General features: G+C 43.1%; 1 protein-coding gene across 2 annotated transcripts in view; it reads right to left on the reverse strand.

Moving 5' to 3' along the window:
- The window catches only part of KDM1A (lysine demethylase 1A), a 183,317-nt gene that overhangs the window by 64,606 nt on the left and 102,224 nt on the right, over positions 1 to 16,487 (reverse strand). For both annotated transcript variants that reach the window (XM_084652354.1, XM_084652353.1), the window contains 3 exons: positions 10,421 to 10,511; positions 9,138 to 9,272; positions 3,531 to 3,604 (listed from right to left, as the gene is read on the reverse strand). In XM_084652354.1, the coding sequence (XP_084508480.1) occupies positions 3,531 to 3,604; positions 9,138 to 9,272; positions 10,421 to 10,511 (300 nt within the window). The remainder of the gene's footprint in view (positions 1 to 3,530; positions 3,605 to 9,137; positions 9,273 to 10,420; positions 10,512 to 16,487) is intronic.

Here is a 16,487-nt window from a genome sequence, read left to right on the forward strand (position 1 = left end):
TCTCTTCATGTGTCAGTATATAATGCCTGCATCTGTAATTTTCAGTCCATGCATCTGAAGAAATGGTATTCTACCCACGAAAGCTTATGCCCAAATAAATCTGTTAGTCTTTCAGGTGCCACTGGACTCCTTATTCCATTGACTGTGTATCTTAGCTAAGTTAATGGAGAACAGACTCCATAAATATTTTCATAGATTTTAAATACCATTATGATCATCTAGTCTGACATCCTGCTCAATACAGACCGAAGAATTTGTAGGGTATAAACACAAAGGAATGAGAAATTATTTAGGATGGGTCAAAGAGGAATGAGCTCAGAGAATTGGATGAAGTTGAGAAAGAATGAATTAGGCTAAGTAGGAACAAATATTTAAGTGAAAGATCTTTTACATTGTAGAAAAGTCTTCCAAAATAGAGAGCAGGTCCCATAAGTTGGGACAATTCACACCTGTAGGGACGAAGCAGTCAAGAATATAATGGAGTGCATATTCCTGCATGTGCCTCAATGAGATGGACTGGCTGGAATGGTAAATGAATTAGTGGGAAATAACTGCAAATAAACAGAAGGCAAGGAGAAGCAAAGTTGAGACCTGAAAATGAGGAAAACAAACAAAGGTAGGTGCACAATGGGCAAGTACAAAAGCATGTACAGCACCATACAAGAAAACAAAAACCCAACTCAAACACCACCACTGGGGATCCCTAATTAATGGGGATTTCAGATCTTTTAAAAGATTATCTGGATCAGGCATTAATGGAATTAGTTATACAGTAGAACCTCAAAGATATGATCACCAGAGTTACAGACTGACCGGTCAACCAGACCCCATGTGGAACCGGAAGTAAGCAATCAGGCAGCAGCAAAAACATACACATACACACACAAAAACCACCAGCAAATACTGTACTGTGCCTGTATTGCATCTTAAAGGTAGGCACATCTGTGCTGCCTGTCCCCACCCCCACCCCCTACTCGCCACATGGCGGGCAGCCACTTATAGGTAGGAAGTGAAGATGCTAAGTTTCACAGGCATCGCTGTGAGCCCCTGAGCAGGCAGAGCAGGAGCAGTGCTGGGGTCTGCACGGCTTTCCTGTTAGCCACCCCCCCTCCTCCATGGCCAGGAGGGGGACAAACTTGCATGCACAGTCTGAACCCAGGAAAGACACTTCCCGAGCTGCTGCTGGAACCTGGCCCAGAGCATTTGCTGCTGGAGCTGGAGCCCCGCGCGCTGGAGCAGCAGCTCAGCTCAAAAAAGGCCATAGCCTGCACCATGTGTCCACTGCCACCATAGTGCCCCAGGGTACCTCACTCATCACCCTTGCATCCAGGGGGCTAGAACCAGCTGCCTGTGCACACCCCCACTCGCCAGGCTAGGAGGTGAAGACGCTGAAGGTCACTGGCACAGCTGTGAGCCCCCACTTCAGGCAGTCTGCCCTGAGGAGCATCCCATAACGTCTTGGTCAGAATTATGAACATTTCAGAGTTACGAACAACCTCCATTCCTGAGGTGTCTAAGTCTGAGGTTCTACTGTAATAGGGATGATTAATACGTCACGGTAACTGAGAATGACCTTTCTCCTTTATGAGCTACCTTCTCTGAAACAGAGGAAACTCAGACTTCATATGGGTGCATTTACATAACCAAGTCACTTGGCTAATACAATACAAGCTGAATATCCTTAGCATTTTTCCAAAAGAGAAACTCAGACTAAGTCCAGAAGAGACTGCAGTAGAAAGAGAGCCTAAGACATAAGCCCTAGTATCAGAGGCCTGAACTAAGGTAGTGGCCAAGCTCTGCTCTGCTTGCTTGCAAGCTCACAGAACCTGGCAAGAACAGGGCTGGTACTGCAAAAAACGCACATATTCCTGAGAAGTGCTTGGCACAGGACACTCGTGCAAACGCATTCCAGAAGGATGGTTCCACAACATCTCCATACCAACACAAAGATAACAGGAACACGCTGACCTCTCAAAGATAAGGTCAGGATGACAATATGATGGATAGAGATGTTTTGCTCAAACTAACATGTACAAGGTAATGGGTGACAACTAGCCATGTCGGGGGGGAGAGCGGGGGGGGGGGGGGGAAGAGGAGGATGGTAATACATAACTTAGAGTAATAGAAGATTAGGGTTGGAAGAGTCCAACTCCCTGCTCAAAGCAGGGCCAACCCCAATTAATTCATCCCAGCCAGGGCTTTGTTAAGCCAGGCCTTAAAAACCTCTAAGGAAGGAGATTCCACCACCTCCCTAGGGAACCCATTCCAGTGCTTCACCACCCTCCTAGTGAAATAGTGTTTCCTAATATCCAACCTAGACCTGCCCCACTGCAACTTGAGACCATTGCTCCTTGTTCTGTCATCTGCCACCACTGAGAACAGCCGAGCTCCATCCTCTTTGGAACCCCCCTTGGGGTAGTTGAAGGCTGCTATCAAATCCCCCCCCCTCACTCTTCTCTTCTGCAGACTAAGCAAGCCCAACTCCCTCAGCCTCTTGTATTGGTGTATAAAATGGAGACTCAGAGAGTGTGTCTTTGGCCAGCTTAGGGGATAGTGGAAAGTCTCATCACTGACTGAGTTGCATCCACTGTCACAGGCATACATGTGCTAGTGTAACTGTAGACAATGATCCGGGGAGCTAGGACTGTACTTTGTCAGCAATAAACCTAACCTAGTGCCTTCGTATCTCAACGGATCTTGCGATAATTGGAGGTGTTCGATCGAGATCTGCTGTGCCAGCTGCCTTCGCAGAGCTGAAGAACACACACAGTCAGACATCTGACTACAGAAACCACCGTGATCATCTAGTCTAGTGGTTCTCAACCAGGGGTACATGTACTCAGAGGTCTTCCAGCAGGTACATCAACTCATCTAGACATTTGCTTAGTTTTACAGCAGGCTACATAAAAAGCACTAATGAAGTCATTACAAATTAAAATTTCATACAACTTGTTTATTCTGCTCTATATTACTATACACTGAAATGTAAGTACGATATTTATATTCCAGTTTATTTTATAATGATACAGTAAAAATTAGAAAGTAAGCAATTTTTCAGTAATAGTGTGCTGTGATACTTTTGTATTTTTATGTCGATTTTGTAAGCAAGTAGTTTTAAAATGAGGTAAAACTTAGGGGTACGCAAGACAAATCAGACTCCTGAAAGGGGTACAGTAGTCTAGAAAGGTTGAGAACCACTGATCCAGTCTGACCTCCTGCACTTTGCAGGCCACAGAACCTCACCCATCCACTCCTGAAATAGACCCAGAAACTCTGGCTGACTTACTGATGTTCTCAAATCATGATTTAAAAAAAGATTTCACATTGCAGAGAATCCACTATTTACTTTAGTTTAAACCAACAAGTGACCTGTGCCCCATGCTGCAGAAGAAGGCAAAAAAAATCCAGAGCCTCTGCCAATGTGACCTGGAGGAAAATTCCTTCCTGACCCCAAGTACATCAATGCAATGAGAAACACCAGCCTTCCTGATCGCTCTCCAGCTAGTGTGTGGTGGGTTTTTTATTTTTACCTTGGTGGATTGGCTTCAAGTTCTTGGAGCTTTTCTTCCAGCTTTCCTTGTGTTTCTGCCAACTCATCATACTCCTGATAAAAGGTTAAACAGATTCAGTCAAGTACTAGCTTTAAATTTCTCTTGTTTTTAAATAAAAAACAAGGAGACAATGAAGTGTCCATAGTAAACTTACTGCCAAATAATGATCACACAAACGCAATGCATATTTTTGTAGTTTCCCCATGAACACATAAAAGGAAAATATTTTAACACAAAGGATGAGATTTAGATTCTCCAAACTTGTGAAAAGTAAAGTTTTTTTTATTAAATGTTTATATTATGGTAGAGCACACAGGCCCCAGTAAGAATGGGGTTTGATCCATCTCTCATTGAAGTCACTCATACGTGTTTCAATGGGCACTGAATCAGGCCCCTGGATCCTAAAAGCACTATTAGTTCAGCCACATTTCACACTTGTGACGTCCATTTCTGCAATTAAACAAATACCTTAAAACACAAAATCCTACTTTCCTGGATTGTCAGCAAACACTCAGGTCAGAGAATGTGATAAAATCCATTACAGTTCTGGTGGAATGAGATACCAGATGGTTCTCATAGTAACTGGACTCAACCACACCGGATGTGATATATTTTCTATTCTTGTTTCCTTATTAAAGACTTAATTATTTCATTGTTGAATGTATAAAGTGAGATATTTCCAAAGTAAAAGCAAAATAGAAAATACTAAAGCACATGGAGTATACCCAAGTTCAAACCAGAATTTTAAAGGAAGACCTTTATAGACAGCTATTGAGTAATATACTGCATCAACTGATGGGGAAGAACTCATTGCTGGAAGTTATGACTAATGTTCCCTCTAATTTTTTCCATCCATGTGTGGAATGAATTTTGTTATGTGCACCAATATTGAGGTAATGGGCAGATATGTGCCACCAGTAAAAACAAGTATCAGAGGGGTAGCCATGTTAGTCTGGATCTGTAAAAGCGGCAAAGAGTCCTTTGGCACCTTATAGACTAACAGACATACTGGAGCATAAGCTTTCATGGGTGAATACCCACTTTGTCGGATGCATGTAGTGGAAATTTCCAGAGGCAGGCATAAATGTGCAAGCAAGAATCAGGCTCGGGATAGCGAGGTTAGTTCAATCAGGGAGGATGAGGCCCTCTTCTAGCAGTTGAGGTGTGAACACCAAGGGAGGAGAAACTGCTTTTGTAGTTGGCGAACCAGTCACAGTCTGTTTAATACTGAGCGGATGGTGCCAAATTTGCAAATGAACTGAAGCTCAGCAGTTTCTTGTTGACATCTGGTCCTGAAGTTTTTTTGCTGCAGGATGGCTACCTTTAAATCTGCTATTGTGTGTCCAGGGAGGCTGAAGTGTTCTCCTACAGGTTTTTGTATATTGCCATTCCTAATATCTGATTTGTGTCCATTTATTCTTTTATGTAGGGACTGTCCAGTTTGGCCGATGTACATAGCAGAGGGGCATTGCTGGCACATGATGGCGTATATTACATTGGTGGACGTGCAGGTGAATGAACCGGTGATGGTTTGTGGCTGATCTGGTTAGGTCCTGTGATGGTGTCGCTGGTGTAGATATGTGGGCAGAGTCTATTTTTTTACTGAACAAGAAACCTAGCCTCCAAAAGAACTGATTTACATCTTCAAGAACTGAGGACATCCAGCCTTAATAATGTATACCTTCTTATTAGAAGAGATTCAGAGGCTTCTTGTATGTTTTTCTCTGCCACCACTTCTCTGTATTATCATGAACCTAAGACCAAAGGGAGCTTGTGTAATTCTAATTGGTGAAAATACCAGTTTTGTTATTTGGATCTTGTAGCACTGTCAGTAGGGCACGTGTTAATTTTTTCATCCATGTGTGGAATGAATTTTGCAGTCCCAGATTGTTCCTTAGAACTGAAGTGAGATCTTCCATGTTCCTAGTGCGTCTCCATTTAGTAACTTACATCTCTGCTAGGTCCGGCCACTGAATGTTCTAGAGCAGTGTTCAAGTGATACAGTGATGGGGAGCCAATGATAAGAAACCTAGATCGGTGCATTAGTACACAGTCTTGCAAACTCTCAACAAGGAAATCTATGCTTCAGAGGGGAAAGCTCTTACTGTTTTGCCCTCAAACAACAATTTGGTACCTCTGTTTTCATCAGTTCCCATTCTTTTGAACTAAATCAAACTTTCCCAGCCTCAGGGTACACATTACAGCTATATCTGCAAGCCAAGTGAGGAAGGAACACTGAGGTAAGAAGTACCACTCTTAGCTCTAATATATTTATATACAATCTCATCCTTTCATTGTTCACAGACAGATCCTATACTGTCATATGATCTAAATGGGTTCTCCAGCCCAGATCTGAAGCATCCATTACAATCATGGGGTGGGGGGGGGGGGTTGGATATGGATAAAAGTATGGTTGAACAAAGATATGCCCTTCCAAGTATTTGCAAGTTCATTAATGAAGGGATGTCAGAAAATATATTGGAACTGGAAGCAGTGAATGGATGCAATATGGGAACAAATACATTGCTGGGGAGTAACTGGCACTCATCCTTAAATCAAACACATAGACTGTATCAAAAGCCTTATAAAAAATAAGATATTTCATGTCTACTCTCTCTTTCCCTCCTATCCACTAGGCCAGTAATTCTGTCAAATAAGGAAATTAGGTTGGTTTGGCATGATTTGCTTTTGACAAATCCATGCTGGCCATTCCTTATAACCTATTGTCCTCTAGCTGCTTACAAATTGATTTAATAGTTTGTTCCAGCATCTTTCCAGGTATCAAAGTTAGGCTGACCAGTCTATAATTCCCCAGATCCTCTTCACACACACACACACACCCATAAAAGGAAAAAAAAAAAAAAAAAAAAAGATAGGTTGCCCTTCTCCAGTCCTCTGGGACCTCAGCCATCCTCCATGAGTTCTCAAAGGTAACTGCTTCAGCTAGTTCCTTAAGTACCCTAGGATGAACTTCATCAGGCCCTGCTGACATGAATATATCTAACTTATCTAAATATTTTTTAACCGGTTCTTTCCCTATTTTGGCTGGCATTCCTTCCCCCTTAGTGTTAATATTAATTATGTTGAGTATCTGGGTCACCATTAACCTTTTTAGTGATGACTGAAGCAAAATTGGTAATAAACACCTCAGATTTCTTGATATCAACAGTTATTAGCTCTCCTTCCACACTAAATAGAGGACCTTCACTTTCCTTCGTCTTTCTCCTTTTCCTAATGTAAAAAAAACAAAAAACCAACCACCTTCTCTTATTGCCTTTTTTATGTACATTGCATAGGGACTCAGAAGAGTGCTCTAGAAGAGTAGCTGTTTGACAAAGGATGACTTTGGAAAGGTCAAGGTCATAGGACAGGGATCAATCCAAAGTTGAAGTTTCCCTGTTTACTCCCTGCTGTTAACTTATTTTTCTTTCCTGTTATACACACTATGAGAAGACCTTGATGACTTATGACTTTTCTTCAAAACTGTTGCACTCTCTTACTAATTGAGGCCACTTTTCCAGAATTAGGGGGGAAAAAAACCACACATTTAAAAATTTTTCTTCTTGCATTTGAGGAACTTTTCTGACAGCCACAGTGGGTGGTAAGTTCCTACCAAAGCAAACTTTTCAGAGAGGCCCCATGAAAAGTGGTTGGGGAGGAGGATGGGAAGAACTCCTGGCACTATATTTCACTACCGTAGCTGAGACTACCAACAATCCAGGAGCTGGGTGGGAGAAGAAAATATTCTAACCTGTTGTGGGATGTCAAAGATGGCAGTTTTGTTCACCATGGGTGAAATGGACTAAGAGGCATGCCAAATAATCTTGGCACATACCATTAGCTTCTCATTTACTGATAAAGCAATTCTGCATTTGTGATGGGGTTCCTAAAATATCGATGAGTCTTTCTTGACACTTATCAGTCCAAAGTCTCTACCACACTGAACAGCAGCTATTGAAAATACTTAAGCGGAAATGAAGTACTCTCTTCTGTAGAGGTTGAAGGATGAGCTGTACCCTAAAGGAAAAGAAGTACTTGTGGCACCTTAGAGACTAACAAATTTATTTGAGCATAAGCTTTTGTGAGCTACAGCTCACTTCATCAGATACTGTAGCTCACGAAAGCTTATGCTCAAATAAATTTGTTAGTCTCTAAGGTGCCATAAGTACTCCTTTTCTTTTTGCGAATACAGACTAACATGGCTGCTACTCTGAAACCTGTCCTAAAGGAAAAGGGCATCCTCAAGATTACTATCACCCCTCTCATCAGTATCTATTTCCAGCAACTCTTCCCTAACCCACAGGAGTGGGGGGACAAATCTAGGAGAAAAGCATAAGACTAATTATAGGAAGTGGAGGAGTAACATTACCCTGGTTTCTTGATTATCCTCTTGACCCTGACTCCCTAAACTGAGGAAGAGGAGGGCACAAGAGCTAATATACTATGGAACACAATCAAACTGGTAATTGTGGGAACTTGAACAGATTAAACTCCACAGAGTACGAGAAAAGCCAGGGGGAAGGTTTTTAAAGTTCTATGAATAAGATGGGGAGCCTATTTTCTGAGATTTGGGAAACAATAAAGTTTCCCATAACTTCATCTGTGATGGATTTGGAGGTGTGCCCTAAAGGTATTAAATCTAAGCTTCCCTTCAGGAAAAGACTGAAAGGGAGTTAAGAATATGTCTAAAATCTAAATGAGAGAAGTGACGGGGACTGCTCACTGGTTCTCACACCAGATGCTGATGAAGTAGGACAGACACAGTTTGAAGTAGGACAGACAGTTTGGATCCAAGGACTACTCTGGAATTAATGGAATCAGGGGAACCACCTCAGTTCTCAAGTCTAGATCTAATGCACCTCAGTTTCAAGGCCTTCAGACTCATTCACGATTACTCCTGGTGCTACTTACAAGATGATTCCAAACATAAGCCGAGGGAGCATTCTGTTGCCTGGTCAGAGGTCCTGTAGTCCCACAATGTATTGAGCCAGGAGGATGTCAATGACTGGATCTAAAGAGCACTCAGGCTGCTTCACAAGTATTTGGATTCTATAGAGGAGCAAAACTGGAGGAATCCAATTCCTAGGCCCAAGCAGGGAGCACCAAAGGACAAATCACTCATCAAGCTTAAAGAGCCAATCTGGCATAAATGGAGCCATATTCAGGCAGGTGAGCCTCTCGCAACCTCTGCAAGTTTCTTTCGTATTTATCAATCACTGACATTTTGGCCTTACAGGAAACAAATCTCTTCGAACATGAACTTTTTCTTTCCAGACTGCCATCTCAACATGCACAGTAGTTGGATGCCTGTTTTGGACAGTGTCCAACAGTGCCAAAGCTGAACTGTGATCTAAAACTGGACTAATTCCTCAACACGTTTATGTTGTGACAGGAGCTCATGCAGTCCCATTATCACTTTCCAGAAGCTCTAACAAAGGGAACATGCACGTGAACATTTCAGAGCAGTTTCACACAGGCAGTTCTTCAAAAGTGTACCTGACACAATTTTACATAATCAGGTTGTCGTTCAGATTTTAAAGACAAAAGTTTGTAGACTGAAACCCTTGTATTTATGGCATTCCTTACCTTGCAGAGAGCAGTAAGATCTCGGTGTTTGCTTTTCACAAGGAACTCTGCAGTAATATCCCGAGGTGGTTTTACTTCAGATGCCTCCTTATACTGCTGATGGAGCTCTTTAATCTTCTCTTTTAAATTCACCATCTGGGAAGAGGGAAGGGGAAAAAAGGGAGATTTTGTAACATTTACAGTGAAAATAAGAATTCTGCCTCAAAAACAGTCACACCACTGGCGGCACTTCCCCCCTTATTATAAGGGATGTTGCTTATGTCAAATTGCACCTCACAGGGCACAACAGTAAGAACCATCAATCCTATATTTCTAGAGATTTTCTGACTAACATGCACAGTATAAACTATTACTGTCCTCTGGCAAAGCATACAGAGTGGAACCGTTGAGGGTAGGAAAGGTGCCAGAACTCTATGCGCTTTCTCTAGAGGGATAGCAGCATCACCTGTAACAGTTAATCTGCACTAAATCTTCAAGTGTTTCAATGCTGTATGTTTCCAAATGACTAAACATCTTTTTATTTACCTTAAGATATTTAAGGTGACTTTGTAAACAATTGCAAATTAATCCCATCACAAACCATAATCTGCGATAAGCATTTCCAACAGAAGTGGTCATTACAGTGATGCTTTCAAGGAAGAGCTGGTTTGCTTTTACATATTACTTTGCACTGTCTCCATCCTCTCCACTCCATACGTATTTACAGTCTTGTCCATGTGTGTCAGCTATTGGCACAATCATTGTTGTACCTTCTTCCAGGGGGTCCTGTTTTCTTTATACAGGCTTCTTGTACTCATCTGGAAGGTCCCTATCCCATCCATATTTAAGTCACCCTTAAACAGTCACTTCTGCCATGATGGTTACAGTGAATCAAGGCGACGTCTATATAAACTGCCTACTTTCCCTGGCCTCTGCTTACTTGTTTGTCTTTAGACTGTGAGGTTCTCAGAAGAGAAAAAAAGTGTCCTTCAGTGTTAGGAAAGCCCCAGCTTAATAAAATTAATATAGTTTCCCTGGGGCTTGCCTGGCACAACACAACTTCTCCTTGTGGACCAAAAAAGCATTATTATTCATTTATGAATAGTGTTGCTGCCCTCCTTGATAAAATCCAGATAAAATTTTGTTATTTCTCCAGGTCTAGTTCCTTTTCACATAAACATTAAATGTAATGATGGTAATCAGTTTCTGAAATCAGTTTCTCCTTTAAGTCCTAATAACTTTTTCCAGTGCATTTGTAAGAGAAGGAAGTGAAAAGAGTACGCATCCATGGGAGAAGGTCTGACCTTGTTAAGGAGATCTTTCAGCTCCTCTTGAGTTTTTACTATCTTCTTCCAATGTTCAATCTGTTCATCCTTCACATGCTTCTCTTGTAATCTAGGGGTGCGGAAAGAAGCCAGAGATTATTTTAACTGGGAAATCCTAGTAAACTGCATGCTTTTCTCATCAACATCTGAGCCATGAGTGTAAAGTAATAAAATAGAACCCAGAAAAGTGTCATTTCAATAAAGAATGGGGTGTATTCTTTAGCAACTGTACAACTCATGAAAAGAAAGCAGTTGGTTAGCTAGTAGCTAAACATAGGACAACCTACCAAAAGCCAAAGGGTAGAAATTCTTACTTGCAGGAAATGTTTCCAGACAAATAGGATTCAAATATGTGGACTTCACGCTGTATCACACCTTTGTGCTATGTCAAATATTCATTTATTTTATTAATTACTAGATCACTAATGGAAGAGGAATTTTCAAGGCAGATACTGGTTAAGGTAATATTCCTCATCCTATGTCTACAAAGCAGTACTAAAAATGTGGAAAGGGTGTGCACACAAATGCTGGACACAATATGTGCCAAGTGGCTGCAAGAAACCAAGATTTATCAAGTCGTCATCATGACTCTGTACTTTAAGAAAATCCAAACAGAATCCTTACGGGGGAAGACTCATGTAATCGCCAAGCCCAATTCCAATATTGGCCGGGAGGAAAATCAAGAAAGAGAAAACACAGCAATGGAGAAAGGATAGAAGAATGGATATTAAGAGGAAAGATAGTGCCAATACCAGTGTAGCTAACAGCCAAGCAGGCGATATTGGCAAAAGAATGACTGTGCTTAATCAGGTGAGGAATCTGGGCAAAACCAAGCAGAAACAATTAAGATGATACCAATGCAAGGAGCCTGGGTAACAGAATGGAGAAACTAGAACTACTGGTGCAGGAAGTGAAACTAGATATTCTAGGGATAACAGAAACATGGTGGAACAGTCATCATGACTGTAGTACAGGGATTGAAGGGTATGTGTTGTTAAGGAAACACAGAAATAAAGGTAAAGGTGGTGGAATAGCATTGTATAATAATGATGAGGGAGACTAAAGAAATCAGAAGTGACGGAATGGATAAAATACAGTCTGTTTGTATCCAAATCATTTTGGGGAAGAAATCTCCCAGAGGTTCCCCTGGAACAGAGCTTGGTATTGGCTACAGACCCCCAGAATCCAATCTAGATATGGACAGAGACCTTTTTAAATTAAATAAATACTACTGGAAATTGTGTGATTATGGGAGACTAACTTCCCAGATATAGACTGGAAGACAAGTACAACTAATAATAGTAGGGCCGAGATTTTCCAGGATGTGATAGCTGACAGACTTCTTCTCCAAACAGTCGCTGAACCAACAAGTGGTGATGCCCTTTTAGGCTTTGTTTACACTGGAAACTGAACAACAAAACTTTTGCCGTTCAGGGGTGTGAAAAAAACAAACACATACACCCCCGAACGACAAAGTTTTGCAAACAGTGCTTTGCTGGCAGGAGTACTCTGCTGCCGACAAAGCTACTATCACTTGTTGGGAGTGGAAATCTTTTGTCAGCAGCAGAGCTCTCTCCCGCTGACAAACAGCAGCTACATTGTGTACCTTTTAGTGGCACAACAGCAGCAGCACAGCCATGTTGCTAAAAGGTGTGTAGTGTAGACAAAGCCTTAGATTTGGTATTGGTGAGTAGTGAGGAGCTCATAAAATAACTGGCTGTAGGGGACAACCTTGGTTCGAGTGATCGTGAGCTAATTCAGTTTAAACCAAATGGAAGGAGAAACAAAAATAGATCTGCAACTATTGTCCTTAATTTCAAAAGGCAAATTTAAAAAAAATTAGGGGAATTAGTTAGGGAAGTGGACTGGACTGAAGAACTCAAGGATCTGAATGTGGAGGTGGCGTGGAGTCAAAGTTACAGGATCTATCATCTGCATCCCAACCAAGGGGAAAAAATTCACAGCAAAGAGTTGAAGACCAAAGCTGGATGAGCAAGCATCTCAAACAGGTTATTAAGAGTGTCAAGCAAGAGTTAAATTTAGCTAACAGCTAAGGCAGAAACCACAGATCAAGCAGAAATGCTTCAGAGGCCCAAGGACAATGGCTTCTGTCAATAATTGATAACTCAGATATTCAAATGTCCACCCAGTAACTCAGCTTATCGGTAAGAAAGGACAATGATGACCTCCCACAGGGCGCAGGGATATCTGTAAGCACTCATCCTTACCCTCCCACCCCGCCTCTTCCCCACCCCCTCCCCCTCCTCCCATATCCCCCCCCCCCCGCAAGGTAGCCATAGATACTTGATGTAACAGGATGACCTCTATACATATGTACTGTTCCTATTATTATCTTTGTTAAGAGCTCTCTCTTTACTTGTAACTATATCTGTCTCTGTATGTACAAATAAATGCAAATGAATTAATAAGAAAATGTATATAACTGGCCACTGTGGCACCATATTTTTGAAGCTGTTTACCAGACTTCCCGGTGCCATGAATAAATCCTCCTTCAGTATTGTCTGTGCTTGCCTGATTCTTGGGGAAAAAAATCTTTTTGCCTTTGGCGCAGTGAGCAGGATGTGATCGGGAATCCTCTGAGCGTTTCTCACAACCAGGGACAGAGGTGAGGACCCTTTTACTTACCACCTCTAGAGTGCACCTTGGTTTGGGACTCCCCAAGATACCCCTTCACACCCCTTCTTAATACAAACCAAATATAGGACGCACAGACAAGAGGACTGAAAGGGACTGTGTTTGTGGCCAAGTTTTTGGGGTGCAGGGATCGCTGGAGGAGAAGGCTGCATTGCCAGATACTGAGCACCAGGGCGTGTGCTGCAGCAGACTGAGTACAAGGGTGTGCTCAGTCGGTCTCCCCTTAAGCACCGCTTAAGTGGGATACAATGTTGTATAAGTTGCCCCAGGATGCATCAACGATTCCCTCTGTGGGACGGGAACTCACTGGCGTGCCCCAGGGAGCACCAATGATATCCTCTGCAGGAGGGAGGCTCATTGACTGGCCCCGGGGAACATCAGTGATGCCCTCTACAGGAGGGAGACTCATTGATTTTATAAAAGGGAAACTGAAAAGGTTCAAAAAACAATGGCAAAAAATGGATGAAGTGAGGGTATGAGTATGATGGACAGCGTGTTGTGGTGGTCTGGTCAAACAAAAGGAAAATTAAAGAAGGGGATTGTAATAATGTATTGCAAATATGAAAGGAAATTACGAGAGTTGGAAATACTCCAAAAGGCTCTTACAGCGGAGCTGAATCAAAAGGCAGATTTCCAACACAAGCTAAGTGAACTTGAAGCAGAAAACAAGGTTCTAAGAGCAAAACTAAAAGAAACCAGCTCTTCTGCACGCCGTATTGTTGCTAGCATACAACAAAAGGGTAATTTCACTGACATTGGTTTAGGCGGCGATACTGATAAAGACCAAAATAAAATTAATTAAAAACACCTTGAAAAACAAATTCAGAATTGGAACCTAGCACACATGGGGGAAGATCGAGATAACTGGCCCCCTCCTCCACCTCCTCCACCTTTTAACCCAGAATTAAGTGCCAGTGCTCCCTTGGCCCCTCTCATAGTGACCACTTGGTGGTCAGGGACAGGTGAAAACAGAGTGGCCCATAATACTTATAAGTACACTCCTCTCAGCACAGAGGAAATGAGGGGCTTACTGAAAGATCTCACCGATCTAAAGTGCAAAGACCAAAATTTAATATTCTTTAAAAAAAAAAAAAAAGCCAAATGGTTACCACCTATATGTAACATCCCAGGATCTTTATATCTTAAAAGCTAAATGTCCCAATCTATCATGGGCCAAGCTCCCTATAAAAGGATGTTTGAGCCTCAGTTAAATTTGAATCTGAAAATAATATGACCCGCGCTTCCACTGAGTTTAAGGAAGCCATCCAAGAAGCCTTGGGGAACGGAGCCGGTAATTGGGGACTAATAGTGGGCTGCGTACAAGGCAAGAACGAGCCTGCGGCTCAATATTATAAAAAAAGAAAAAAATCTATTCCAGCAATGCAGGCATTGCAAACCCCAAAAAATCCTAATCAGCTGTTTCTAAAAATGTTAAAAAATGGTTTTAACTCCCACCTGCAAAAAACCCTTAATTTGGGAGTGAACCCAGGCTCTAATTATAAATCCATCTGTATGTGGGCCTCTAAATGCAAAGCCAAACAAGCTAAAAAAATAAAAAGCAAGTCTGCTCGCTGTGCTGTGGTAACAGCAAAAAATAATGTAATTTGCTATAAAAGGACAGTTACCTTTTCCGTAACTGGTGCTCTTCGAGATGTGTTGCTCATGTATATTTCACAATAGGTGTACGTGCTCACCACATGCACCGGTACCAGAAGTTTTTCCCCTAGCAGTACCTGTGGGGCGGGGGGGGGGGGGGGGCGCCCACAGCTACCCCTGGAGTGGCACCTCTCTGGCGCAGTGTAAGAGGAGCTGTGCACTGCCCCCACCCTCAGTTCCTTCTTGTCAGAAAACTCTGACAGAGGGAAAGGAGGGTGGGATGTGGAATAGACATAAGCAACATATCTCAAAGAATGCCAGTTACGGAAAAGGTAACTGTCTTTTCTTCCTCAAGTGATTGCTCATGTGTATTCCACAATAGGTGATTCCAAGCTATATCTGTTGGAGGTGGGTAGAAGTTCACAAGTTCCCAGGACAGAGAACAGCCCTGCCGAACCCAGCATCATCCCTGGTTTGGGGGATGATCGCTTAGTGGGAGGTGAACGTGTGAACCAAAGACCACGTGGTCGTCCTACAAATGTTCTGAATGGGAATGTGGGCCACGAAGGCAGCCGACGAAGCCTGCGCTTGAGTCAAGTGTGCCCTCACAGTGGGTGGTGGGGGGACACCCATCAGCTCATAACAGGAGCGGATGCATGAAGTGATCTGATTGGAAAGCCGCTGAGTGGAAATCAGCTGGCCCCTTGCACACTCAGCCGAGGCGACGAACACTCGCAAGGACTTTCTGAACAGCTTGGTCTGCTCGAGGTAGAAAGCCAGAGCCCACTGCACATCAAGCGTGTGGAGACAGTGCTCCTCACTGGACGCGTGAGGCTTGGGGCAGAGGACCAGTAGAAAAATGTCCTGACCCATGTAGTAGGCAGAGACCACCTTCGGGAAGAACGCGGGGTGTGGGAGGAGCTGGACCTTCTCCTTATTAAGGACCGTGTACAGCAGCTCGGAAGTCAGGGCCCTGAGCTCTGAGACTCGCCTGGCCAACGTGATTGCAACCAGGAAGGCCATCTTCCACGAGAGATGAGACCAGGAGCACGTGGCCAGTGGTTCAAACGGGGGCCCCGTGAGACGAGCCAACACCAGGTTTAGGTCCCACTGTGGGACCAGGGGTCTAGAATATGGAAAAAGACTATCCAAACCCTTAAGGAACTGGCCAGTCATAGCATGGGAAAATACCGTGCACCAGCGGATGGAAGGCCGATATGGCTGCCAGGTGCAGCTTGACTGACTAGGGCGTCAGGCCCTGGGCCCTCAGGTGGAGGAGGTAATCAAGGATAACCTGTATCAGGGTGGCCACCAGGGAGACACCCTGGTCCTCTGCCCACCTCAAGAAACGGGACCACTTCGCCAAATAAGCGCGGCAAGTGGAGGGCCGTCTACATTCCAAGAGGACGTGCTGAATCATAGAATATCAGGGTTGGAAGGGACCTCAGGAGGCCAGCTAGTCCAACTCCCTGCTCAAAGCAGGACCAATCCCCAACTAAATCATCCCAGCCAGGGCTTTGCCAAGCCTGACCTTAAAAACTTCTAAGGAAGGAGACCTAGGGAGGTGGTAGAATCTCCTTCCTTAGAAGTTTTTAAGGTCAGGCTTGACAAAGCCCTGGCTGGGATGATTTAATTGGGGATTGGTCCTGCTTTGAGCAGGGGGTTGGACTAGATGATTTTCTGAGGTCCCTTCCAACCCTGATATTCTATGATTCTATGATTCCACCACTTCCCTAGGTAACGCATTCCAGTGTTTCACGACCCTCCTAGTGAAAAAGTTTTTCCTAATATCCAA

Source organism: Lepidochelys olivacea, assembly GCF_965140295.1.
Source record: "Lepidochelys olivacea isolate rLepOli2 genome assembly, chromosome: 19".
Lineage (NCBI taxonomy): Eukaryota > Metazoa > Chordata > Testudines > Cheloniidae > Lepidochelys > Lepidochelys olivacea.